Source organism: Diceros bicornis, chromosome 15 (genome assembly GCF_020826845.1).
Source record: "Diceros bicornis minor isolate mBicDic1 chromosome 15, mDicBic1.mat.cur, whole genome shotgun sequence".
In the NCBI taxonomy this organism is placed as follows: Eukaryota; Metazoa; Chordata; class Mammalia; order Perissodactyla; family Rhinocerotidae; genus Diceros; species Diceros bicornis.
Window position 1 is genome coordinate 5,504,708 of NC_080754.1, and position 26,845 is coordinate 5,531,552.

A 26,845-nucleotide genomic window follows, 5' to 3' on the forward strand; every position below is an offset into this window, starting at 1 on the left:
TGGTGATAGCTAGATACAAACTCTTTGACAGTTTACTAAAATAAGACCACATACCTAACTAAAATGTCAAAGAACAAGTATCACAGAGAGAGTTAAAGAAAAAACAAAAACAGTAGACCTTTAGATCCACTAAGAAACTCCCTGACATTATAATAGTCATCAGGGTCAAGAGAATTGCTTTTTAAATCCAACTTTAACAAAACATTGGTTAAAAAACACACAAGATGACAAAAAATTTCAGATGGTTGCATGCATAACAGATGACCTGAATTAGGTTCAGGCATGGCTCTCTTAAAAACAAGGATAACTTGTTTTAAGAGTCAGAGTCTTCAATGCTTTCAGGATGAAGAGTATAATGGAGCGACAACAGAGGGTGATGATGTAGCCTTATGAAGCAAAAGAACCTGTAGCTACTATGTGGCTGCAATGAGTTTGACAATGAGAAGGAAAAGCACTTACTGAGGATCACATGTGTTATTACCTTGTGTTGTCACCCAAGCCTCAGTTCTGAACGTAACAGGTTCAAAGGCTGCAGTAGGAGCTGACCAAAAGTATTAAAAACAAACCAAATGATTGTTTTAAATGAGGGAAAACTCAAAACATTTACTTCAAAATGAACCTTACTAGTGTAATATAGTTTCTAGAACCATACAGCAACTTTGAAAACCTGTTAAACTAGAAAAGCAGAGAGGTGATTTCCTAAAATTTGGCCATACCTAAGTCAAGTACCTATTTTCTTATTCCTCCTCTGATTAGCTGATTCTAAGTCATAAATCAAAGTGGGCTGTGTGGGTCTTGCTGAGAACTGATCTTTGGAAAGAGACTGAGGCCTCAGCATGATGAATCAAATCTGGTATCCCTCCATTTTAAGCAAAGAGAGAGCATGCCTTCATGTGCAAAGAAGAGCTTGCTGATGTCTACTGGATCAGATCTCAACTGCTCCATCAGGCACCTAAGGATCTCCACCATGGGAGTCCACAGACTGATCAAGATCCAGAAAACTCTCGACTACCATCTTGCAGTCAGACATCCTCTAGACTAGTGTTACAGTCAGACTTTCTCCTCTGGTGGGTCTCTAGTTATATCCCCTCTTTCTGATTTTCTCCCTCCCTATCCTTCTAGTCAGCCAGGTACTATAGTGATTTCAAGGCTCCATTCTTTCTTAATCTATCTTTTCCTGCTCCAAATATTTGTGTACCTAGCACATCTTGTTGGTAGCACACAAAAATCAATCTTGCATTTGCATAGATGCTGTCTAATTTATTATTATTATTTATAAGGGAAAGGCTTTGTTCTCAACTGTTGTGCAGATTTGAGGACCAAAACATGTCTCCCACACATGATTTATACCCCCAAAGGTACTAACATGACTTGGGAGATACTGAAGGCAGTTAATAAGTGTTTGTGATTTGAACTGAATATGTCTAATTTTTTTTAAAGAAGTCTTATTTTCAAGAGATAAATGGAAGTTGATAAAATGCACAGTGACAGAGAAGATTTTCTACAGGAAGCGTGAGGCACTCTGTTGCCCCACAGACCTCCCCCTACTGTGTTCCTCTTGCCATCACCACAGGGGGAACTGCTGCTTAACATCAGTGTATCTTTACTCTCATGGGGCATATGGTTTACTCTCAACAGCTAGGATTACTCCTGAGACTCTGCTGGGTTAGGCTTTTTAAACCAGGAACACGTGTTTACCTGGTTTAGACTCAGGTGCTTCGGGACTTGGTGTGGTTTTTGGTCTGGGACGTGGATGACCCGTCCGTTGTGCTGTTTTGGAAGCTGAAGGAAGAAATTCTTGGGTTACTACATAATTACATTATCTATGGTTCTGGAAGCTATGGGAGGTGAAAACATGATTCTAGATTTTTTACAACTTATTAGATATTTGCTTTTTTACTTTGAGATTTTTGTCACATATACTCCTTTTATATCTTCTTTTATCATAGAAGACTCTTTAAAGTCAAAAATAATTTTTTAATTAAGAAAAAAGATTAGTAATTATAATCAAAGTCTTATAGGGCAGCTTGATTAGGCAACAAAACGATTAAGAACTATTGTTAAATTTTAATGGACAATGAAGGATAGTCACATTAAATCTGAGATTTATAATTTAATCTTTCAATCTTTGGCACATTTTCCACATAACTATTAAAATAGAACACATTATTACCTAAAGAGAAACAAAGCAACAAAATACTATGCAAATAGAAAAAAAAGGTAGAAATGTAAACGTGCAATGAATGGATTCTCTTGGCCCTGTGATAGCTGTTAGTGGCTTTATCTACCTAGATAAGAGGTAGAGACCCATGATATGTTTGAAAACCACTTTTACCACAAACACTGCTTAAACAAAACACAGAATGACGGGACACAATATCAAATAGGTTACGTGGCAAACAAATGTCCTAAAGTAGGTTCATGCATGACTAGTTCTCTTAAAAACAACAGATAATTTGTTTTAAGAGTTTTCATAATTTTAAGAAGAATGTAAATGAATGGCCACAAAGAATGACACTGTGGTCACATGAAGCAAGATGAAACTCTGGATGAAAAATGAAACTCGAAAGCAGGATAAGGCTTGTTGAAAACACAGCATATCATTACCTACTGTTGTTCCTGGGGCCTCCGGTCTAAGAGTGACAGGTTCAAGGACTAGAGCAGGAACTGATCAAAAAATAATACAGTAAACCAGAGAGATTTTAAAATATATGAAAAGTTAGAACATTGACATCCAAACAAATCTACTCGTGTATCAGTCCTATAGAAACAAAGAAAAAAGTACCTTCCTAACTGAGGAAAAGAGTGGATGACTGTTCTTTGAAGATTTGGCCAAACTACAGTCATGGTCAGTCTTAGGTCGGTCTTCGAACTATCTTGAGTATCCTAAAGACGTCAACGTGAAATTCTCCTAGGTTTTAAACTCATGGGTTCTAACTGATATAAAAAACTCTACACTGGAAAATATTTTTATGCATTTACCTAATACACAATTAGAAAAAAAAATTGTCTTTAAGAAAATATGATCAACTTGTACTTCTATGGAAGCTGAAAATGAGCACATACCATGTCTAAGTAAACACGGATACAAGAGACAGTTTATAAGTTTGAAATAGACATAAAAATTAATCTCTGAAGTAGACTATGTTGATCTTGCCAAGAACTCATCTAGGGAAAGAGTCTGAGATCTCTGTCCAAACATGGCAGATGAGAAAGCAGGATGAAGATGCTCACTCAGTCTGTAACACTTAGTAGAGCATCTGTCTGGCCTAAGCTCAGAAAAAGTGGAAAGAGAGTTGACATCCCTGTATCAAATCTAAGCCCCTGAATCAGGTCCTCAAAATCTTCTTTCAACTGACTGGATGGACACTTCCAAACGCAGCACCATCAACAAGCATGTTTTGGTCATCTAAAAGTAGGACAGTCTGTTCCACGCAGACTGGACTGCCTTTCTGGCTGACCACCCCCAACGTGTCCAGTCCTTCTGCCTTGGTTCACTTTTCCCTCCATTCAGTCAAATCTGTAGTGGGCCCAAGGACAAGGTCCAAGTTCAGTTCACCTTGATTTTTTCCTTTGCAAGGTCAATATTTAATGTTTATATCACATAAACACGTACTCAACTCTACTGCTTTAGAAATAAAATAAGTCTCCTACAGCTGACACACCACCCATGGTTGTCAATATCGGTCCAGGAATTAAAATTGCAATTAAATATGCAAGGGAATTAAAATTTGTTTGTTTATTGGCTCTGTTAAAGAAGTTTTATCTTTAAGATTTGAATGGAATTTTTTAGTAAGAAATATATTAAATGCATATCAAAGAAGACTCTCATATAGAAAGAATAAGGTCTTCTGGCACCAACTGTATCTCACCCAGTCATATTCTCCCTGATACTTGGGCAGAGGAGACATTACTGACAATGCCTCCTGACCTCATGCTTAGAGAGAATAAGAGCTTGGTACTGCTTTGGGTCCCCACTGGGATAGGCTACTAGGGCTCACCCTTAAACCAAGGAATTCCACATTTACCCGGTTTGGTGTGAGGTACTTGAGGGCTCAGTGTGGTTTTAGGTCTGGGACGTGGACGACGCGGTCTTTGTGGTGGTTTGGGAGCTGAAGAAAGAAAAGCCTTGGGTTACTCTAGGTCTTACAACTCTGGATACTGAGGAGAAGTTTTTCTAAAATCTGTTAGATTTTCTAAAGTTCCAGGAAATTATCTGTAGTTTAAAATTTTCACTCCTTTTATGCCAGTGTATCTTCTTTTTATCGTCGAGGGTACTTTGGGGGCAAACCTATGTATATAGGATATTCAAAGTATGAAGATTAGCACTTGTAACCAGACACTCATAGAATGTCCTCCCTGGGGAAATAACGGAGAAGGATGCTCAGCTCTATGCAAGGGGAGGGCAAGTTAGGGTCACACTAAGTAAGATCCTCATAATTTAAATTTCAGATTGGGGTAATTTCCTACTTGTCAGATTAGTAATAAAACACATCATGACTTAAAGCACCCACAAAGAAACAAACATACCATGCAGACAATTGTTTAAAAATCTAGAAACTCAGATGTGCAAAGGAGCATAAGAGTAGTTGTTATCACCGATCAGCCTAGGTAAGAAATAGATCCCAATTTGTTTTAAATTCACCTTTAACACAGAACGAGGCAGAGGGTAATGTGACAATTTCAAATGTGCCACGTAGCAGTACGTGTTTTGAGCTAAGCTCATGCCTGCTCTCATAAAAACAACAGGAAACTTGTTTTTAAGAGGCTTCAGAACTCTTCAGATGAAAGAAGTGATTGAATGGCAGCAGAGGATGATGGTGGTCATCTCGTGAAGGAGAAAAAGCCAGGAGACAGAGACTGAATGGAGGGGACAATGAGCAGCAAAAGCACTTGGTGAATTACCCACGGTCATTACCTAATGTTGTCCCAGAGGTCTCGGCTGCGAAAGCAACAGGTTCAAAATCTGTGACAGGAACTGAAGCAATAAAACAAATAAGAGATTTTATTTTTAAATGTATGAAGACCTACAACATTCAAACCATACCAGATTCAAAACGAATCTTGCCAGTGTAACATTACCTCTAGAATAATTTTTTTAAAATTTATGAATGAAGGGTATTATGGACTGAATTGTTTCTCCTCCAAATTCATGTACTTAAAGCCGTAACTCCCAGTGTGACTGTATTTGGAGATAAGGCCTTTAAAGAGGCAATTAAGGTTGAATGATGTATTAAGGGTAGGGCTCTAATCCAATAGGACTGATGTCCTTATAAGGGAGAGAGACACGAGAGAGTTTCACGCACAGAGGAAAGGCCGTTTGAGGACACAGCAAGATGGTGGCCATCTGCAAGCCAAGGAGAGAGGCCTCAGGAGGAATTAAACCTGCTGACACCTGATATTAGACTTCCAGCTTCAAGAGCTGTGAGAAATAGATTTCTGTTGTTTAAGTCACCCAGTCTGTGGTATTTTGTTATGGCAGCCCTTGCTGACTAATACGAAAGGAAATCAATTGTCTTGTCACTTGGCCAAACTGTAGTTAGGGACTTCCTCATCTCATGAGGGAGTCATTACCTTTGGTCTCTGTTTAGTACCAAAGGAGGGAAATAGTTCCTGCAGTTGGTGCTTGATTATCTGAGTTTACCATGGTAGACTTTAGGACATTTTTAGGCATTTGCTTTAATATGTTTTTAACAACGCTCAAGAAGCATGTGAAAAACTCTCACACTTCTGTAGATGCTGAATAAAGAAACCATCTAGCATGTTTATCAAATTATGGTTGCAGAAAAAGTTCCTAAATAACCAAGCAGCCGTGACACAAATAACCAATGATGATTTTGCTGGGAACTGAGCTTTGGAAAGATCTTGTGACTTCTGTCCAAACAAAGGCATTCAAGAGGACTAGGTGAGGGGCAGCTACTCAGTCTGTGGCATCCAGTAAAGCGCCCATCCTCTCTCAGCACGGGGAAAGCTTTATCCAGTGTGGACAGAAGAGATTTCTGATGCACATGAGAACAATATCAGCCTCCTTCAACCCTCCATGGTGTCATCCAAATGTATAATTACCAACAAAAATGCTTTGACTGACACTTAGAAGAAGCAAGATCTCTGCTCATTCTGGCTGCATCTGTAAATATCCTAGTTTTTCATCTTTGTTCACTGTCACCTCTCCACTTGTGCAAATTCTGATGTGACATCAAGGCCCAAACTCCTTCCTTGCTCTACTGAAGCCCAGACTGATTTTCCACTTCTTTAAGACCTTATATAATGAGTCTAAGACTTAATGTACCCAAGAAAAGTCTTGAATGTGTAAAAAACACCCTGATTCTCATTCTCTAGGCTTTCCATGCAGGAAGTTTTTGTGCTCAAGTAGCCTCCAGACTGAGAGGTCAAACATGTCTCTTACCACCCAGAATTAGAGGGAAGATTACGTCTCTTCCAAACCTGAACGCCTTGCCAGCTCTGGAGGGGGTAAGTGGGTTTACGTTCTCAATCGGCGACAGGCTCCTAGGCTGCTGAAACCAAGGACTCAGCTACATGTGGACTTAGAGTGGTTTTAAGTTTGTGTTGTGAACGACATGTCCACTGGGATGTTTTTGGAGAAGGAAAAAGATAACATTTAGTTACTCTAAAGTTTATGGTTCTGCAAATTATAGGGCTTAAAAAATATCTTTAAGTTTTCCAAAGCTTGATATATTTTCTTGAGTTTCAGGAAATGTATCTTTTTGTGTGAAAATTTTGCCACTACTATGGTATTATATTTTCTTTTGTTATTGAAGATACTTTGGAGGCAAAGTTGACATAAAAAATGAAGTTATTAATTCAGAGAGTCAAGATTGGTATTTTTATCGCATTCTCCTCGAGTTCTCTGAGGCATTAAAAAGATGAAGAATCATTTCCAAACTATGGTGGAGAGTAAGCGGGAGTCAGGTTCACGCTAAGGATGGGGCTCACTATTTAAACTTGTTAGGCTTGATCACATCTGTTAGACAATTCACTAAAAACATACTACCCAAGGTTAAAACAACAACAAAAATCAGGCAGATAAAGAAGATAGCTGTACAAAGGGTGTGTAAAGAAACCTCCCTCTTCCAGCCTGGTGGCCAGAGGTCAGGGTCAGGCACTCTCACGGACATATGAAATTTACCTCAACAGAGAACTCGGATTAAGCCAAAAACATGAGGTGGCGTGAAAAAATTTTAAAGTAAGGTACGAGGCAGGAAGATATCCCAAACTAGGTTCAGGCACAACTCTCTTAAGAACAGGAGGTAACTTGTTTTATGCATGTTCAGCTCAGAAAATGAAGAATGTAGCCAAAAGGCAACAGAGTGGAACGGGTTTGACAATGAGCAGAGAGAGCACTGCTGAAGGTGAGAAAGCAGCATTACCAAGCGCTGTCCCTGGAGCCTCTCTTATAGGAGTAACTGGTTCAAAGACTGTAGCAGGAACTGACCAAAATAATAAAAAAAACAATGAAATGTTAAACATTTATACAATCTCAGAATATTCACCTCAAAAAGAATTGCACTAGAGTAATAACGTGTCTAGAGCACAAAGCAAACACTATCAACCTTCTGAGCTGAGGGATGTGGGGTCTCTGCACTCGGTACCAATTCCTCAAGTAGGAATGATTGTCTTTGTACTCAGACAACTTCCCCTGGGAAGTGCCCCTGAGGTTTCTCACTCTTTGATGATCCTAGTCTAAGTAATGGACCAAAGTAGACCATATCCATCTTGCTGAAAGCTCATCTTTGGAAACAGATAATAGGCTTTGCTCAACCACGCTACTCAAGCGAGTAGGATAAGGGGCAGCCATTCAGCCTGAGGTACAGCTGGTATCTCTCTGTCCAGTGCTCAGGGAAAGCCTGACCACATATGGATACTGATGATTCTTACGTGAAATCCAAACTCCTAAGTCCCACATTCAAAGTCCCTTTTCAACTGGTCCTATGGGCTCATTTAGCTGCTGCAGCCTCAATGAAATGCTCTGATCAACACTTAGAAGCCTGACAGCCTCCCTCCATCAGTGATAGAAGCCTCTGCCTCCTCTCACTGGCCTCCATACATGTCCTGCCTTTCTGAACCTCTCCATCCCCTCCCCCAGTGGTCCAAATCTACAGTGATTTCAGTGCTCATGTCCTTCCTAACTATTCTGGCCCACCCTGATCATTTCTTTAAACTGGCGTTGACAAACTATGGCCCACAGGCCATACCTTGCCTGTGGCTTGTTTTCATACAGCCCATGAGAGCAAAGAATGATTTTTCCATTTTTAAGTGGTTATGGAAAAAAAAAAAAACCATACAAAGAGACTATATGGCCCACAAACTCTCAAATATGTAGCATCTAGCCTTTTATAGAAAATGTTCAACTCCTGCCCTAGATCCTTACTATGACTTATACAACTTTCATAGTTACCAAGAAATACTCTCTCTCCTATCTGCTGGAACCTACATTCATCTATATCTGTTTCTGTTCACCATAAACATTCAATATTTAAAGGATTCATAGGATTGAATGAGAAGTCAATTAATGGACATTTAGAGAGAAGATTCTAATTCACAAAGAGTGAGGAATTCAGCTACTACATGAGACCTCTCAACTGTGTTCTGGTTGCCTGCTTCAGGGGAGAAGCAGCCGCTCAGCCTGCCTTGCCCCTTCACTCTCTCTGGACCCCACAGGGAGGGCTGCCGGGATTGCCTAACCAGGACCCACTCATTTACCCAGTTCAGTCTGAGCCGCTTCTGGACTTGCTGCGGTTTTAGGTTTGGGGCGCGGATGACGGGTCTGCTGAGGCACTTTGGGAGCTAAAGGAAGAAAATCTCAGGTTAGTAGAGTGTTTTTAGTTCCAGAAGCTGTGACTAGGATTAGACTTGTTATGATTTTTTGAGTTTCAGGAAATTTTTCTTTTGAGTTTGAAATATTTGCCCCTGTTTTGATAACTGCCTCTTTATATCATTTATATTACTCTGGAAAACAAAAATCTCACAGAAACAGGAGCTGATATATCAAGGAGATTCTCACAGGGATTTCTGAATGAAAAAAGCTTCCAAATCTTGTTGAGTTACGGTGGTAGGGGAAGGGGGTGGGGTGATTTCATACTAATGATGGTGCTTATAATTTAAATTTATTAGCTTTGGGCATATTTTCTATTTCACTCCTTACTGAAAAAAAGACCACATCGTTACCTAAAATGGCAAAAAAAAAAAAAGAAACCCAAATCATGCAGATAGTAAAGATGTAGGAATTTAGATCTGCACGAGAATTACGTCACGCCATAATAGCTGTGACAACGCACTCAGCTTAGATCAAGGACAAACACCCTCATCCCAACCCCCACTGATTGCGTTTGAAACACAGTAACAAAGAATGGATTAAAAGGTTACACGGGGGCTAAATGCCGCAAATTCAAATGCATTGCATTGCAGGTACGTGTACCACCCTAAGTTCATACCCGGCTCTCTTAAGAACAAGTAAGCTGTTTTAATACTCTTCAATGTATTAAGAAGTAATTGAATGACAATAGAGGATGACACAGAAGTTTTGTGAAGCAGGAGAAGCCATGGCTATGACGGTGAGGAAGTGGGTGTGAAATGAGCAGGAAAAGCAGATGTTGTGGACATAACGTGTCATTACCTAGCGTCGTCCCTGGAGCCTCGGTTCTAAGAATAACCGGTTCAAGGGTTGTGGCAGGAACTGATCAAAAGTAATAAAAGAAACCAGAGAGATTTTTGTGAATGCACGGAGTGTCAGAAAATTCATCTTGCCAGTACAAATAATGCTTCTAAGGCTTCTAAGCCGGAGAGGGGAAGAAGAAGGTTTGGATGGATTACACAAAGACATTGACACCAAGAGGCAGGAGCTATGGGGGTGGGAGGTGGAGGGGGTAGGGGGTAGGGAGTAGGGCGTCACCCTAGGTCTGTCCACCACACACAACAGATAGCCAAAAGGAAGCTGAGACTATATTAAGAAACTACGCCCTTAGAGAAAACAGTGGCACTTAATGTAATAATGTGAGGAACAACCTCTCAGTTTGTGGTACCATATTTGACTAGGCATCTTCAGTTCTAAGAACAGAAAAAGCATGGTTCTGTGCAGATCGCTGAAGCCCACTGGATCAAATCTAAGCTCTGGAGTAGACATCTCAGCCCCACTTTAATTCATCCATGGGCCCATTCAGCAGGAGAACGTCAACAAGCCGACCTCTGTCTGGGATGCCAGCTTCAACACATTCCATGCTTGTCAGCCTTTGTTCCCTCATCCCTCCACTCGTGCAAATTCTGTACTGATTTCTTCCTAACTATCCTGGATCTTTTCCTGCTCCAAATATTTGCCACACTCCTAGCATACAACATTTGTACCATTTGAGAAATTGTTTCACATTTGTTTAACCATGCTGCCTCATGCTATTTTCTACCTGTTTCTGCAGAAGAGCTTTTGTTTACAACTATAGTACGAACTGATTAGTAAATAAAACATACTTCCTCCTTCTGATGTATCTCACAACTGCTAATACGGTTATGGGATATAGAAGGGATTAGTAAAAGTTCTCAACTTGAATTGATTGTGTTGGCTCAATGCTTGACTGAGCAAGCTTTATCTTTAAGACACCAATGGAATCAGATAGCAAGACAAGTAAATAAATGATCATTGATGGAGCAGATTCCTGCACAGGAAGCACGGGATGCTCGGATATCTCATGCTCTCCTGACTAACTAGTGGCTTTTACTCTTAAGAGCTATATAGAGCATGTACCAACCATGTGCATAGAATTTAGGGTCCCAACTGGGGTTGGCTGCTTGGATTCCTTAAACCAGACACCACATATTTACCCAGTTTGGTCTGAGGTACTTCTGGATGGGGTGTGGTTTTAGGTTTGGGACGCAGACGACGGGGTCTCTTTGTAGTTTTTGCTGGAGCTGAAGGAAGAAAATTTAGGATTAATATAGTGCTGATGCCTCCATAAACTCTGAATAGAATGATATAACCTGGCTCTAAGCTTTTTAAGGCTTGTCCGAGTTTCTTTGAGTGGAGACAACTTTGTTGTTTTGGTTTGAAATTTCATCCTTTAGTATACTAATAAGTTTTCTTTTATAATTGAGAGTTCTCCAGAGATTAAAAATTATATTACAATTACATTTAAGAAATGAAGGTGAGGAACTGTCATTTTCTTAAGTGTCCCTAATCTGAAACTGGTTACAAATCACTGCTAAACTCTGATGGTGTGAGAGGAGTTCAAACCACCCTATAGTATTCACTTATAGGTTCAAACGACTAGGCTTGGGAAAATTTCCCACTTGGTAATTCACTAGAATAAGTATATAAAATTCCCTGAAACATCAACAAACTGAAAAACGTTATGTAGAACTTGAAATATAGGAAAAAAAGATGCTTAAAGAAACTTCATGGTATCATAATGATACTGTATTGGTGATCTAAGTAAGGAGTATATGGGGGACCCTATTTGGATCTCAGCTCTGACAAACAGTACTAGTTAAACAGAGACTCAGATCAACAAGATGCAATTTCAAGCTGGGATGTGGAGCAGATAGTGGTCTTGAATTAAGTCCATACACATTTCTGTTAGAAAGAAAGCCTTTTATCTTTAAAGATGAACACTGTAATAGGATGACAATGAATTTTGACATCATCATCTAAATCGCACCACAGATAAGCCTGACAACGAAGAAGAAACAGCACTTGCTGAAGGACGTAAGGATCATTACCTAAAGACGTCCCAGGAGTAACAGGTTCAATGTCTGTAGCAAGAAATGATAAAAAGTAATTTAAAAAAAAGTTAAACACAGGAGAAAAGTCATCAAACTCTCTTGAAAATGAACTTCACTAGTGTAGCATTGATTCTATAGCCAAAAGCAAAAATTTTAAAGGTCTGACGTGAGCATACAAAGATATTTGTTCTTATGAAATGGTTGTATCCTTAGTATCTCTGCATGGTTAGCTACAAGTTGTGCTTGTTTTTATATTATCTGATAATACAGGAGAAAACCCTGCTTAGAAAAATCTTTAGGCATTTGTCTAATAACCTGCTTATGAGACAATTACGAGAGAAGAATATGAAAATATAATCTATAACTATATACTGGAAAACAAAGCCTTAGATCATGATTGATGCAACGGTTGATACATTTAAGCAGATACTGTAATGAATAACCAAAATAGACAATGCTCTTTTTTGTTGAGAGTCCACTTTGGAAAAAGACAAAGACCTCTGTCCAAAGGCACATAAAAGAGCAAGACACAGGTGGTCATTCAGGCTGTGAAACTTGTCAGAGCATCGCTCTGTTATCTGGACAGAAAAGGCCTGACCCCGGGAGGACAGGAGAGTATGCTGCAGATGGTCAGCTCACACCCAGCCATTGAAGTCAGGCGTTCAAGGCCCTCTTCATAGACCCATCTAAAAGCAGCATCACTGACCAAAATTTCAGAGCACCAGCTAAATGAACATCGCCTTTCTCCTTTCTCACAATCAGGTTGCACTTGTAATTCCTTCTGCTGTCAGCCACACATATGGCACCTTCCTGCCCATCCCTCCAACAAAGCTACAAACAAGGTCCACGTGACACCTATCAGCCTGTGGATCTTTTACTTCTCTAAGAATCAACTTAAGAATGTGCCTAACAGTTGGTAAAACTCAATCAGTACGTTGCTTTTGCCCATATCCCTTTATATCTATTTATGAACAGTTTCAAGAGCAGCTTCCTTCCTCAATCAAGCCAAGTCATTTGTTATTTCTAAACTATCCCCTACAGATGCTAATGTGGTACTGAATAAAATGTGTGACTAATTGAACCAAATAGGCTAGTTAGATACTTAACTAGATAAGTTTTTGCTGAGCCAGAGTCAAAGACAAAAATGTAATTGAATGGCCAGAGAGGGAAATAAGATACCTGGGTGCCAGGAAGATACCAAGCCACGTGAGAAATCACGGGCACTGACCAGAGCACCTGTGACGTGGGCTTTCACCCCTCAGGGTCACGAAGGTTATTAGGTGGAAGGTTAAACTGCCACCGAGTAGCACATTTGACAGGGTCCCACAGGCTGGGGAAGCACATATTTACCCGGTTTTGTCTGAGGCGCCTCTGGCCTCGGCGTGGTTTTAGGTTTGGGACGCGGACGACGTGGTCTTGTTCTTTGTGAGGTTTTTGGAGCTGAGGAAAGGAAACTGGTTAATGTCGACTTATGACTCCAGAAACCAAAGAAAGGATTATGCATGGCTCTAGGTTTTCCAAATTTTGCTAGACCTTCTTGAGTCATGAGAAATTCGGCTCTTTGGTTTGGAATTCTCTTGTCATCTCTATGCAAAAGAAATTTCTTTTGGGAGGGGTCTACTGACAGTTCTTTTGAGAAGGAATATATAACATTATTTTGATCATCTGAAAGCATTATTATTATTGCTGCTGTCAGATTTTTAAAGAGGCTCCTGACCTAAGGGGAGTCAGAGCACAGCACGCCAATACCACGTTAGAAAGGGGTCCAGGCTCTCCTGCTTGGGGAGAGTGCGTTTAGAAATTACCTGGCTCAGGCATACAGGCCATTGAACGCTATTAGAATAAGCACATTTCATTTCTTAAAATCATTAGTAGACAATAAAAATGCCCTGCATATCTTAAAGCAACTTTTTGTTGATGCCCACAGAATTATAATTGATATTTATGGGGCACTCTTAATTGTATTTGAAATTCAGCTTTACCACAGAACACAGCAGAATCACAGGCCTCGTAAAGCGTTAATAAAGCTGGATAATATGGGAGATAGAAGGTCTGCACTAGCTGCATATGGGCTTATATTCTAACCAAGGTAACTTGTTTTCAACACCTTCAATACATTCCAAATGAAGAATATAGTTGAGTAACAAGAGAAGATGATGAGAAAATCTTATGAAAGAGAAAGCCCCTTGACCAAGATAGTAATGGAATAGACTAGACAGTGAGCAGAAACGCACTTGCTTAAAGAGATAAAAGGTCATTACCTAATGTTGTTCTGGGAGCCTCAGTTCTCAGAGTCACAGGTTCAATGTCTGTGGCAGGAACTGACCAAAAGCAATACAATAAACAATGGAGATTTAAGAAACATAGGAAAAGAAAGAAAATTATCTTGAAAATGAATCTTCTTAACCCTGTAATGTTTAAAAAGCATTTCTGAACTCTGGAAAAGTAGAATTTGTATTTTTACTAATAACTGGCTGTACTCTGGTTCCCATTTATCTCACAAAATAGCCATACTCTTTGCACTTTGCATTACTATGAGGCCAATGATAAGTTTTTTTCTTTGTTTAATTATCTGATTCCAACTATATTGGAAACTTGGCTCCAAAAAGTCTCTTAGTTATCTGACATGTATTTTAAATTACTCTGAAAAATTACTATGAAAGCTTCTCTTAGTATTTGAAAGGCTTTCACCACCGTTATTAATATTCGTTTGGAGGAATGGTGGTGGAGAGGGAAATTTTTAAAAATGATTTTTGTAGGTCTATTTAACGGAGACCTGTGACAGTTATGCAAAAGATAAACTTGTGCCTTTTCTCTGTAATAAATGTGATACTCCTTCTTACTATTTCTTCTTATTTATTCATTTATTTCAAATGGATAACTAGGAGATAATTATTCAAGTGAGGAACAGAGATGATTACAAAAAAAGAAAAGTAATAATTCAACTTTTCAATCTGATAAACAAGATTCCTATAATTCTATAATACTCTGAAATGATTTAATTATGTATAGGTATAAGATTAAGAATTACAACTCCTTGGTTTTAAATTAGTGTCTCTATTTATTTTTCATTAAATGCAAAAGACTAAGTGTAACATTAAAACATCTCATCACTGAAAACCCCATAAGCACTTTTTTTTTTTTTTTTTTTTTTGTGAGGAGATCAGCCCTGAGCTAACATCCGCCAATCCTCCTCTTTTTTTGCTGAGGAAGACGGCCCTGGGCTAACATCGGTGCCTATCTTCCTCCACTTTATATGGGATGCCGCCACAGCATGGCTTACCAAGCAGTGCGTCAGTGCGCGCCCGGGATCCGAACCAGCGAACCCCGGGCCGCCGCAGCGGAGCGCGCGCACTTAACCGCTTGCGCCACCGGGCCGGCCCCACCCCATAAGCACTTTTATCGACATTGTCTTTCCCTGACTGTCCAGGACATCACAGCAGAGTTGGTTTAAGCCACATCTGAGAACATTTTCTGAACTAATTGAAAATATAATACACAGAAGAGATGGAGTAAACAAGAACAGGATGAAAACAATATTCAAAGCCGATTGCCTTCAAACAAAAAAAGAGGAGTCCCTCTTTTGTTTGGAATTCAGCATCACAAGATGAATTTGTCAATAGAAAGGTCCAGTTGTGTTTGAATAGTATGGAATCAAGGAAGAAGGGACTTTAGCGAGAAAGAGAGAATTATGCATGGTCTCAAGTCCCAATCAGCCTTTTTGTTGCTCCTCTCCCACATCCATGAATTATGCACACATAAAAGCAGAGATCTCAAAAATTTCCTGGTTTGAAGGACGGATGGGAGCGTGCCTGTGACTGCGGACAGATTCAAGTGCTGAAGAGTCTGAATGTCCCTGAAGGGGATCAAAGACAGAATGACATCCAGGGGCAGAAGCTGAGCTGCAGACGTAAGAACGTCTGCCCTGATGTTAAAAAGGTCTTTGTTGAAAATAGTAAATGATTGTTGGAAATGAATGAAAAGGATGAGGAATGACAATTGTTTACACAAGAGAATACAGATAATGACAGAGATAAGAGGGGCAAGATCAGAGAAACATCAGCAAAGAAGGGAGAAGACATCATTACCCATGGCGATGGAGGGAGTTTCAGTCTCAACTGTCACAGGCTCAAAGACTGCATCATAAAAAATAAACGGATATAAATAATAAAAGTAAGGAAGTCTAAACTTTTAGGTGCCCGCAGATGCTTCATTCAGAGGATACAGAACCTGGTTTATTCCAAGTTGTTATAAATTGCCTTCTTGATAGGCTCGTTTATTACGAGAGATGCTCTCTTAGTAAATTAGAATTTCATACTAATTGGAATCTTAGAAGAAAATTTTAATTGCAAAACAGTTGAATTTTCAGAACTGTAACATCAATATTTTCTCGTTTGGTAGGAAATCACTTAGTTAACAGTTATTGTTTCAAATGCCAATGTAGTGTTTTAGAAGTCAATCCTTGATTATCAAGTCTTTTTCAGTTGTGTCTATAAAAGAAGGGTGTCAGCCTCCCCAGTGCTGCCTAGTGGTGGCTGCTAAAATCACTTAAAAAAATGTTCCAGATACAGAAAAATCAGGTTTCTGTTTATTACAAATCAGAATTCAGAAAACAAAGCCTAAAAATGCGTTAAGACAATAGAATCTGTCAGACAATCGGATGTAAAATTTACTAATTTCCCACACATTGATTTGTTCATGTAGCATTTAAAACAGTGTGGCCACTTTAAGAAGGTAATGAACAAAATCATGGTATTTGGGTTTCTATGCTTTATATGATGTGACAAACAGTAAACATTTTCAGAAACTTTCCCACAGAAAAAGCTTCTTAAACTAAAGCACTGAAAATTATGTTTACCGGATTTAGTTGGTGGCATATCTGGTTTTGCAGTGGTTTGGGGTTTAGGAAGTAATTGCTTTGGTGGTTTTGAATCTGAAGAAAAAGAGGTGCTACAATTAGTGTCATACCAGAGCTGTGAATGTGACAATTAATGTTACTTACACACCGCTTTCCTAGTTATAGATCAAGGCACTGAAAGTGGTGATTACCTGGCTGGATTTGAGGTGCATCTGGTCTATGTACGGTTTTAGGTCTTTTGGATGGTTTTGATGCTAAAGAAAAAGGTAGTAAAAATTAGCATAATGGTCAAGGCTGTGACTGTCATAATTAAGGACACACATGCCTGAGCAAAGATACTATACAAATTCAGTGAACATATAACAAAATTAATTCCTGGGATGAGGGGAGGGCGGGGAATGTGTCCATTTCTATCAATTTTTCTGACGGAAAAAATCTTCAGGAAATGCTCAAAGTGTGTTTTTGAGCAAAAGTAACAGGAACTAAAATAAGACTTGTTTCTATATAAATAATTTCAAAAATGACAAGTATAATAGTTCCATTTCTTAATTGATAGGTTTTTTTTTCAGTACAAAAACAATAAGGTAGAAATTTGAAATTTTCTAAGTAAGAGACCTGGAAAATAATCCATAAACACTTGAAATTATACACAATGTTATATGGCTAGTGATTTTTGGAATTTTCTAAAGTAAAGCAGGGTCTGGCCTGGTGGCGTAGCAGTTAAGTTTGCATGATCCGCTGCAGTGGCCTGAGGTTCGCCAGTTCGGATCCTGGGCGTGGACCTACTCACCGCTCATCAAGCCATGCTGAGGCGGTATCCCATATAGAAGAGCCACAGCTCTACAACTATGATACGCAACTATGTACTGGGGCTTTGGGGAGAAAACAAGAAAAAAAGAGAGGAAGATTGGCAACAGATGTTAGCGCAGGGCCAATCTTCCTAAAAAAATAAAAAGTATTATTTATTAAAACAAAAATAAAGTAAAGCAGAGACAGATTTATTGTGAATGCTGAGAAATTATAATTAAATAATTATAATCAAACAACATTAGTACTAAAAATAATAAAACAAGTTTGGGACTTTTAAATTCTCAAGTTACAAGGACCGTACTATTTTTACATTGGACCCTAGCCCAATGGTGTTTGTGCACCTAGTTATCAAAAAATGCTCAAAAACATTCTTCAAAGAAACAGAAAAGCTGAAGAAGCCATTATTTCATGCAGCTTTTTAAAAGAAAGAATGTCTTACAAGTTGAATGAGTAAAGCAATGGAGCAATAATCATGGTGGTGGAATAAAATTTTGCCATGTCAAGTCCAGGATGAGGAGAAAGGGCCCCATCTGAGAAAGAGTAGATGGTTTTCTCAACACAGGACCCATGTGATGGAAGGACAGAGGGTTTGTGGAGAACCAGGAAGTTGTGTCCAAGACCACAGACCTTCCCTAAACAAGCAAGCACAAAGGATTCTTCCAGAAGTCTCCTATCTTCAGGCTCTTCAGACGCAGAGAGGAAAGGTGAAGGGAAGCGTGGACTGAAATTGGGAGGCTGTGGGAGAACCGCAGTCATGCCTGGTGGAGAGCAGCAAAAGCAAAAGTGACCACCCGTGAAAGCAACTAGGGGAGCAGAATTACCGACTGTGGGCACCAAGAGCTCCAGGGGGACCGTAGCAGCTTCCAGAGCTACAGAGGCAAAAAAACCAAGAACACTAATTATAGCAAGAAGTGGCATCTTGAGGAAGGAAACAACACTCCTCGATCTTGACTTACATTGTGTACTTTTTCTGAACGTGATTTTCCCTTTTATTCTCCCATTTGCCCCTATTCCCCCTCTTGCTTTCCCGTACCTCCTCTGCCAGGAGTGTGCAGCTGAGGTAAGATTCTTAGGGTGCCCAACTTTAGCAATCCACTTAGTGGGTCAGCTTACTGCTGTGTGTACCTAATAACTACACATAAAAATATAGACATATTTTCATATAACAGGAATATAGAAAGTAAGTACAGATGCTTAAACACAAAAATCAGCTACACTGGGCCTAAAGCCCAGCTATTTAGGAGGTAGGCAGCTACTATATCAGAAGCTACTGTATTCCACTTTCCATGTTAATTGGAACCCTGAACATCACATTTACCAGGTTTGGACTTGGGCACGTCTGGACCAGGTGTGGTTTTAGGGCGGGGGCGACGACCTGGCCGTTTGGTCTTTGGTGGAGCTGAAGGGAGAAAATTAGCTAGTTAATACAGGAGTGAGAGGTCTACAACTGACAGTCACTACCACATGTATCTTAGATGCATGCTTAATAAACCCTTTGATTTATTGTGGACATGTATCCTTCTGCTTTGCAACTTGCTATCACTATTTACCCAGTTAAATGAGGTCTTGAATAATATTTTTTCTTGTCAAAGATTTATAAACAATCACTGTTCAAGAGATCTCCCTATTCTTCCACTTTGAGATGGAAAACTCAGAACTTTGTACAGTTTAGAGAAGACTGGCTCATAAAACTAAAGGCGTATGTTCAACAGGAATAAGAGAAAAGTTACTTTTAAGAAGCCACTAGGGGTAAAAAATAAAATTTATTTAGCCTAAGATTTGAAAGTAAAAGTCTTTCACTTAGCATTAAAAAATCCACAAATCAACAAGTGTTAAAAGGCTTTGAATTCAGAAATTATTTCAGGGAAGGCAACTTTTTAAAAATAAGATGTAGTTCATAAAACTACAGGATTTAAGAATTTTCTCTGGAAGTAAGAATAGAACACACACACAAATGTTAATAAAGATACCAGCAGTCAGGAAAAGAGGAAGCAAAGGTCACTCATGCAGTGACTGCATTTCCTAATGTTGTTGAAGGTTTTTTTCCCAAGGTTCCGGGTTCTAAGACTGCATGAAAAATCATCAAGAAGGAATCAAAATCAAAGGAAAAATGATGAATCTATTTAAATATGAAATGGCTTAATTTTTAATTACTAAATTGAGCAAATATGAACAATGAAACTTTTATCCACATAAGAAATTCCTTTTTTATGTAAATAGATTCCTGTGTTTTTAGACAAAATGAACAAAAATTTAGCCAGTCAGTTAAGTTTGGAAAGAGAAATGGAAAGAAAAAGGCATGATTCTCATTTGGAAGATGTGAATGCAATAAAGTAACCAACAGTCCCCGTTATGAAGGAAAATACGGATCACTGGTTAAGATGGCACCAGCAGAACACATTTTTTTGCTCTCTTGAAGAACAAGATGCTATAAAGATTGGGGTTAGTTTTTCTATTTCTCTCTTTTAATGAATTGCCTAGCGACACATCAGGATATTGAGACCTGGAAAGAGCACAAAGCTTTTCAAGAAAATCTGCAAATGTTAGTTTCGAAAGTAAGAGAAACACCTCCAAACTTGAAAGCACAAATATGTCCTAGAGAAGCCGTGGTCCTCTACTGGAGACAACCAGTTAAAACGAGCTCAGGACACATTCCTCCAACATAAGGAGGGACAATCAAGAACCAACTTAGTACGGTTTTCAGGGCTTTCTCAGAGCCTCCGCTTAGTCAGGTACAGGCAGAGAGATTATCTTCTGGCAAAAACGGCTGCAACAAAGATCTGAAGGACCATTAAGAAATAAATTTTTACAAAGCCAAAGCTGAGGACAAAGTTGAACACAGAGAGCATGAAAGGAAGAGAATTGTTTTTCACTCAGTAAAGAAAACTTCATTACCTATTGTTGACTGTGATGGTGGCCGAGTCTGAGGTTCCGGGGCTGCAAGGAAAGTAAGTATTATCAAAGGCAGTGCTGAGAAGCACATCTACGACAGAAGTGAAATGTCCTTCATTGCAAAAAGTGTCCTGCCACGTGAACAGTCAGCTTCTGTTGGCTCATGACAGTAAAGATCAATCATCCCACATCCTCCCACACACACCAATGAAAGGAAGAATCGAGAATTCTAATTTTCATTGTTTTTAGCTATTTCCCCCCATTCCCAATATTCTGAAGGCTTCTTACAGGGCCTGAGGAGACACTACTTTAGAGGGAGGTCAGGGGAGCCTCCCTTGAGGGTGTCTGGAGTGTCCTGTCACCCGCCATTTTGTTTTCGTGAGGACAGTCAGGTTCATGCGTGGAAGCAGGCAGAGGCAACACACACATCAGATCTGCGACCACGTCTGAGCTCTGCTAGTTCTGGATGATTTCCAGCCTGGCTTGATCCAATATTCTTTCACGAAAAATAGGAATTGAACTTATGGTCTAAAAAGGGCCTCAGTGTTCCCCATATTTACTAGCATCTACTGCTGGTGAACAAATTGGTTTACATATGAAATTTAGCCCATTTTGTTTAGTAAATTCAAGAGAAGTCAAAAAACAGTCTCAGATTTCATAGAACACTGAATAAATTGAGTAACAATGTTATTTAAATATTCTGACAGATAAACACTCCAAAGTCATTCAAATTGGCAGTAAGTCAATTATATCGCATCTGAATATAGTTTGGTGAGAATATCTGTTTGGGTTTTTAAAAGAAGATCATCCAATAGGTTTCTGATTCTACAGAACAAAAAGAATTCTTTCAAGAAGAAAATAAAAAAGGAACTCAATTTTTGAAATGGAAGAAAAAGTAAAGATTCTATGACTTTTTTCTTACAGAAAGAAATTACTATGGCAGCCACAGACCAGCTTCACAGAACTCAGATCATTTTGCCGCTTATACATTTCTTAAGTCACATTTTCTAGGAGTTATCTCTGAGATTCTGGGTGAGGGAATGTGGAAGTTTTAGGGAAGCAAGTAGTGACTCTTTAGCAACTAAAAAAAGAAAATATAACAACAAATAATGCAGATAGAGAATTTTCACTTATTCTGAAAGCAATGCACAATAGCACAAGGTGTTCCTGAAAGGTGGCATCATTCATTAGCACACCTGTGGCCAAAAGGAATTCTGATTTCTCAAGAATTTGCCCAGAAACAGACCGTAAAAGATGAATGGCAAAGCCATAGAGAAGCACCAGGTTGAAGTACACACAGCAAAGTCAAAGTGTGTGTGTGTGTGTGTGTGTGTGCGTGCGCCCGTGAAAAAGAAAGAGAGGGAGAGAGGCAGGGAGGAGCCTGGATGTCTCAGATTCTATAGGAGAAAAAGCAAATAGTAAATATCAATACATTAAGTATAACAAATATCAAAAAAGCACCCACATCTGAAAATAGCAAACAACAAAAATTCTTTTGAAACTTCGAGGTTGTAATTCATGTTTTAATCTCTACAAAGTTGCCTTCTAAACGTGTGAAAAAATAAGTAAGATTTGTTACTCGTAGCATCTTTTAGCCTTTACTAAACAATTCTTTACAGATTAAAGAATGCTGTTTTTTGAATTTTGCAAAGAAAAATCTGCATTCCTGTCTGAGACTGAAATCAGATAGGTATGGAGCCCCATCAATTATGCTCCCAATTCATCTGCATGTAAAAATATTAAAGTCAGTGTTTATTAAAAGCAAATACATCTTTTGACAAGAGTTCCTCTATTGGACAGTCTTAAGGTGTTATGGATAAAGGTATAAAATTGTTCCATAAAAAAGCTGAGTGGCATGCAAATGACTATGCCCCTCACCTCAGCACAGCGCCCTCATGGATCTGTGGCTAGCAATGAGGACAATTTACAATCCCATCCACCAGATCAGAGAGCTGCGTGAAACAAACACCTGTAAGGCCTCTCCCTTTTTTCCATTAAAAGCTTGAAGCCAAATGTCATCACAATCCTAAAGATTAAGTATGAAGCAAACAACTCTTACAGGATGAGGCAGGCAAGTTGGGACGTGGTAGACGGCTGGGATTTTCAAGAAAGCACTGGATTCTGCTTACAAAACAAGCCAAAACCAATGTGGGTTTTTACTTGTTAGTTTAACCACAAAGAAAAACCAAAGGAAAAGCAGCCTGCATGGAAAGTGAAATGGGAAAATGGGAGAGTGTGAGGAGAGGGCTGGGAAAGGCAATGAGTCACTCAAATTAAGAAGCTTTTGGTGGTTTATTTGCTCTCCTGAACCTTGGCTGGAAAAAGAAACCTACAGCAGAACTATAATGGTGGTCTGCCCTAAAATAAAAATAAATAAGTTTTAAAAAGCTAAAACCCCAGCAATGGATTGCAGAGATCCAGTCATGACTGTGTTGCCTCAGACCACCAGGTCAACTTGAGTAGGCGTTAAGTTTAAGAGCAGATTCTGAAGTGGTTATACTTGCTGTTAGGGGAAAAATCATGGATATTCTTAGGTGGTTAGAAGGTAGAAATCAAAGGAATATAAACTCATTAGCTTCCAAGCAATTTTCCACATTTTAAAAGGAACGTCCAATTAAGAAGTCTCTTTGTTCAAATACCTTAGAATGATAAGAACACACCCTCCCACCCTTATTTGGATTAATGAATTTCCTCTAGAAACCTGTTTTTAAAAACCACTGAAATTAATAATGTAACTTGTCATGTGAAAATTGTGATAAACATTTGGAGACCTTTTTTGATGTTTTCAAATTTTATTGTGTAAAAACAAAAATGATTAGATTGGAGAAACATTTATGTAAATTTGGTGACCCAAGCATACAGTAATATTTCTTAATCTGCTTGGTAATAGCCCTCTATTCAAAATACAGCATAAATATAATAGTTACTACCTTATTCCAAAGTTCTCTCAGCATGATTTTTAAATAAATGTACATTAAACCCTTCTCTCATATAGCTAACTATCAGAGTTCTTTGATTTAAACTGCGAGGTCTCTTGAGTTTTATTAGCTACTTTTCTTTCTCCAAATAACCTCTCTAAGAGTGCTTTATTCCATTTCTCTGACTTGGAGACCTGGCCCATGGTCACAGCATCAACCACACTCCCTTTGCCTAATCCCCTGTTTCCTTCAGTCTGACACCTACACCTGGAAATCTCACTGCCTCCTTAAAGGGAGGCACAAGAGAGCGTTTTCTGAGGAGTTACATTTTTCTTCCTTTCTGATTTCATTGCAAAAAACAACTCATGCCCACTAGAGCAGCAAATCTCTTGCTTTAATACCCCTCCTTTGTAATCATGCATTAATGAAAAATGCACTGAGCATTATAGTGAAAAAGATATGCTTCCCAGAGCTAAGGGTTTAGAATTTAGATGAGAATGTTGAGTAGTGACCAAGTTCCCCACACACAACATTTAATGTTGCTGCACAGCTTCTGAATAGACAGAAGAAGTTAAGATTTGGTTATTCTATATGTCCCAAAATCCTTATGCAGGAAATTCTCTATTTGTAATTATATATACAAAATCCCTCCCTGCAAAAGAGCCTTTTTTTTCCTTCAGCAAAACACCATTAACATCTCCTGAGAAGTAAACAGAAGTCAGTGTTCAGAAATCAGCCCCAATTTAGAAAGAAGTCATGGAGTGTTAGGAAAATGCAACCCTTTCTAGTCTTGCAGTCTGAGAACTGAGAAGCCCGGAACAAGAGCGTTCTCAGGGCAGGGAAACACTTCTTCCCCTTCCAGCTGAGAGGCTGTTGTTCGGTGTGATCAGAATTCCAGTCAACTTTGGTATTGGAAACTATTCCACAGTCCTAGACAAGGGAGTCCTCACTTACTCACATCACTATATTTCTGTGTTTTCTCTGTGACGGTCACCAACATAATGATCTGACACAGCTCAGAGCAATGCCGTGATAACATCGGAGGGGCTGGTTATAATGAGATCATTTCACTGCCTTTTTGCACTTTTCATGGAAAAATGTATCAAATACCAAAATCCAAATCAGAAATTCTTGCTCCGAAGAGTGGCATAAAACAATTTCTCAATCCTACTTTTGGAATATCAGTAAAAAGTTCAGGGTAATTACCAGGTTTGGTGTGTGTCACTTCTGGGCTGAGAGGGATTTTAGGTTTCAAAGAAATAAATTGTGTTTTACTGGGAGCTGGAAAAATAAAGAAACAAAATAATCAGCAAATAAATATTTAGGCATTTCAGCAGCTAAAACTACAAAAGGAAAACTTTTACTTCCAGTGGAATGAACCATAATCTTGGAAGATTTTGGAAATATTCCATTAAAAGAATATTTCACAGAGCAGCATTTAATGGAAATACAGTGATAAATTTTCATCTGGTATGAAAAAAACATTTCAAGAGAAATAGCATTGCCACTAAATAGTCACAATTACTACACAAAGTAAGTGATTTTAATCCACGATTTAAAAAAAAATCAGTATAATCATTTTGCACCCTTATTTTACACACCTCAGCCACATTTAAGCCTTTAAGCACCAGAAAAAGACAAGTTTTAAAGTTAATATTCACTGATAGGTATAATGCTATGATCAGCAGCATAAACAATTCGACTAACACCATAATAGAAAGTCATTTTTCCAAATAGGGTCTGAAGGTGAACTTGAGGGCCTTATTCAGAAAAATGGAGAACTCTGCATAAGACTCAACTCCAAATTCAGTGAGTGGATAGAAGATGAGAAAGCAGCAGTAGTTGAACAGCTTTCCAAGGAACAGGAGGATGTCTGAATACTGAGTCCAGAGCCACTAACTAGAGGGCCAGCTTCTAAAACCAGGGAAGCCACAGAGTTGAGGTATTCTATGAGATATTCAGTATTGTTGAAATGGTCCAACTGAACAGCGATTGAGACGTTACATAAAGCTGGGGTGCTGGATTTCAATGGTGAAATGCAGTAACACATGTACTAAGGACATATCATTACCCAGTGTTGTCCGTGTGAGTTCAGAACTTTTAGGAATTATAGATGTAATTGTTCCAGGACTTGTGGTTCTTTCTGGTGATGGAAAGGAAAAAAAAATGTTAAGATATCCTAGAGACGATAAAAAGATATCCTTCAAAGAGGAACTGAATGACACCTTTAAAATCCTGCCATATTTAGTAGTCGGTGTTTACAAAGTACGTAGTGAGTACAAGTTTTGGGAAAGAATTTTTAAACCCAGTGATATTAGTATAGGCTATAAAAAATTATATTTATACTACAATGAAATAAGGAAAACTCAGTTTGTTGAGTGTGATTCTGAGTACGTTATTGACAATGAAGGATACCACCTCTAGACTGAAATCTACCTCCACCACTCAAATTGTGTTGTAATATATGTTGCTCCCCTCTCCTTTTCCTCTGTCTAAACCCTACACATATTTTGAGGCTTGCATTCTCAACTCTTATTGCTGTTTTCTGAGCTTCTACACAAGTATTACAGTCTCACAAGCAGATTATATAATTATCTATGTCTTATGTTGTTCTCTCATTGTTATGATGTATTATCTGTTTAAGCTTATAAGCAATTGGAAAGCTGGGGTCATGTCCTTTCCATCTCAGCCATTGCCCTTGTGCAAAATTGAAAACACAGTAGGCACCCAAATCAAGAACTGTCAGCCTAATAAACACGTAAATCTAGATGCATACCAAGAAAATGAATCACACTACATAGCTCACTGTATAATGCTGTGACAGTAGGACTTATTTCTAGGTTTATACCAAAACTCACAGGCAAGAACATCACTTACATAATTTTTGATAAAATCTTATTGAAAATGTTTAGTTTTTATTATTTTGCATTATTTATCTTCACTTAATTTCAAATTTTGTAAAGAAACTTTAGCCTGTAGAATCATATCACTTCTTTTTATGATAAGGAGATGGATGTTACCTATTTGGAAAGAAATATCTGAAAGGATCAAGAGACAGTTATTTACCAGGTTTGGTTCTGGGTATTTTGGGTCTGAGGCGTCGTTTGGGTGCAGAAGGGATAGATGTAGTTTGCAGCAGAGCTGAAAGAAGATGAAGTATAGCTTCCATAAATGATATTTCTCAGGGGTAGACCAGGTTGTAACTGTAAATTTGTGAATTTCCTGAGTACAAGAGCCACTCTTTATTTCTTTGTATCCCTAGAATGTGTAGCACCATGCTTTATACACAGTAGGTTCTCGATAAATAAGTGTTGATTGGGCCAAAAGGAATGAAATTCCTATATAAAAATTGAAAGTACCTTGTTCAGTTAAATGTACAGGAAAGCGAGCCCTCTTGAGGGATTTAAGAACAAGAGGTACAGTGAAGAACTCAAAAGATGATTTACCAAACAGCAGGGCAGAAGCACAAATAAAACATTTGGGATTTACAGAATGGAAAGTTCATAACTTCTTTAATTCTTGGCGCATTACTAACCTCACCAGGCGTTAGGTGAACTTTATTGTTCCAGTAATTTCCTATTATAAACTGTAGGTTCTGTTCCTTCCCTTTTACCATCTTTCTCCATCATGTCCAGATCGC

General features: G+C 38.7%; 1 protein-coding gene across 10 annotated transcripts in view; it reads right to left on the bottom strand.

Annotated features, from left to right (window-relative positions):
- ABI3BP (ABI family member 3 binding protein) overlaps positions 1-26,845 on the bottom strand; it is a 242,074-nt gene that overhangs the window by 81,737 nt on the left and 133,492 nt on the right. For 3 of the 10 annotated variants that reach the window (XM_058555691.1, XM_058555690.1, XM_058555687.1), the window contains 22 exons: positions 26,272-26,346; positions 25,277-25,348; positions 24,412-24,486; positions 20,291-20,332; positions 19,420-19,456; positions 18,714-18,796; positions 18,217-18,264; positions 16,777-16,839; positions 16,586-16,660; positions 15,816-15,863; positions 13,989-14,048; positions 13,078-13,167; positions 11,725-11,757; positions 10,831-10,917; positions 9,635-9,694; positions 8,722-8,805; positions 7,389-7,448; positions 4,919-4,978; positions 4,029-4,112; positions 2,608-2,667; positions 1,699-1,782; positions 482-541 (listed from right to left, as the gene is read on the bottom strand). In XM_058555691.1, the coding sequence (XP_058411674.1) occupies positions 482-541; positions 1,699-1,782; positions 2,608-2,667; positions 4,029-4,112; positions 4,919-4,978; positions 7,389-7,448; positions 8,722-8,805; positions 9,635-9,694; positions 10,831-10,917; positions 11,725-11,757; positions 13,078-13,167; positions 13,989-14,048; positions 15,816-15,863; positions 16,586-16,660; positions 16,777-16,839; positions 18,217-18,264; positions 18,714-18,796; positions 19,420-19,456; positions 20,291-20,332; positions 24,412-24,486; positions 25,277-25,348; positions 26,272-26,346 (1,440 nt within the window). Of the gene's footprint in view, positions 1-481; positions 542-1,698; positions 1,783-2,607; positions 2,668-4,028; positions 4,113-4,918; positions 4,979-7,388; positions 7,449-8,721; positions 8,806-9,634; positions 9,695-10,830; positions 10,918-11,724; positions 11,758-13,077; positions 13,168-13,988; positions 14,049-15,815; positions 15,864-16,585; positions 16,661-16,776; positions 16,846-18,216; positions 18,265-18,713; positions 18,797-19,419; positions 19,457-20,290; positions 20,333-24,411; positions 24,487-25,276; positions 25,349-26,271; positions 26,347-26,845 lie in introns of all 10 variants that reach the window. The other 7 variants (XM_058555697.1, XM_058555696.1, XM_058555689.1 and 4 more) reach the window with 6 other exon arrangements.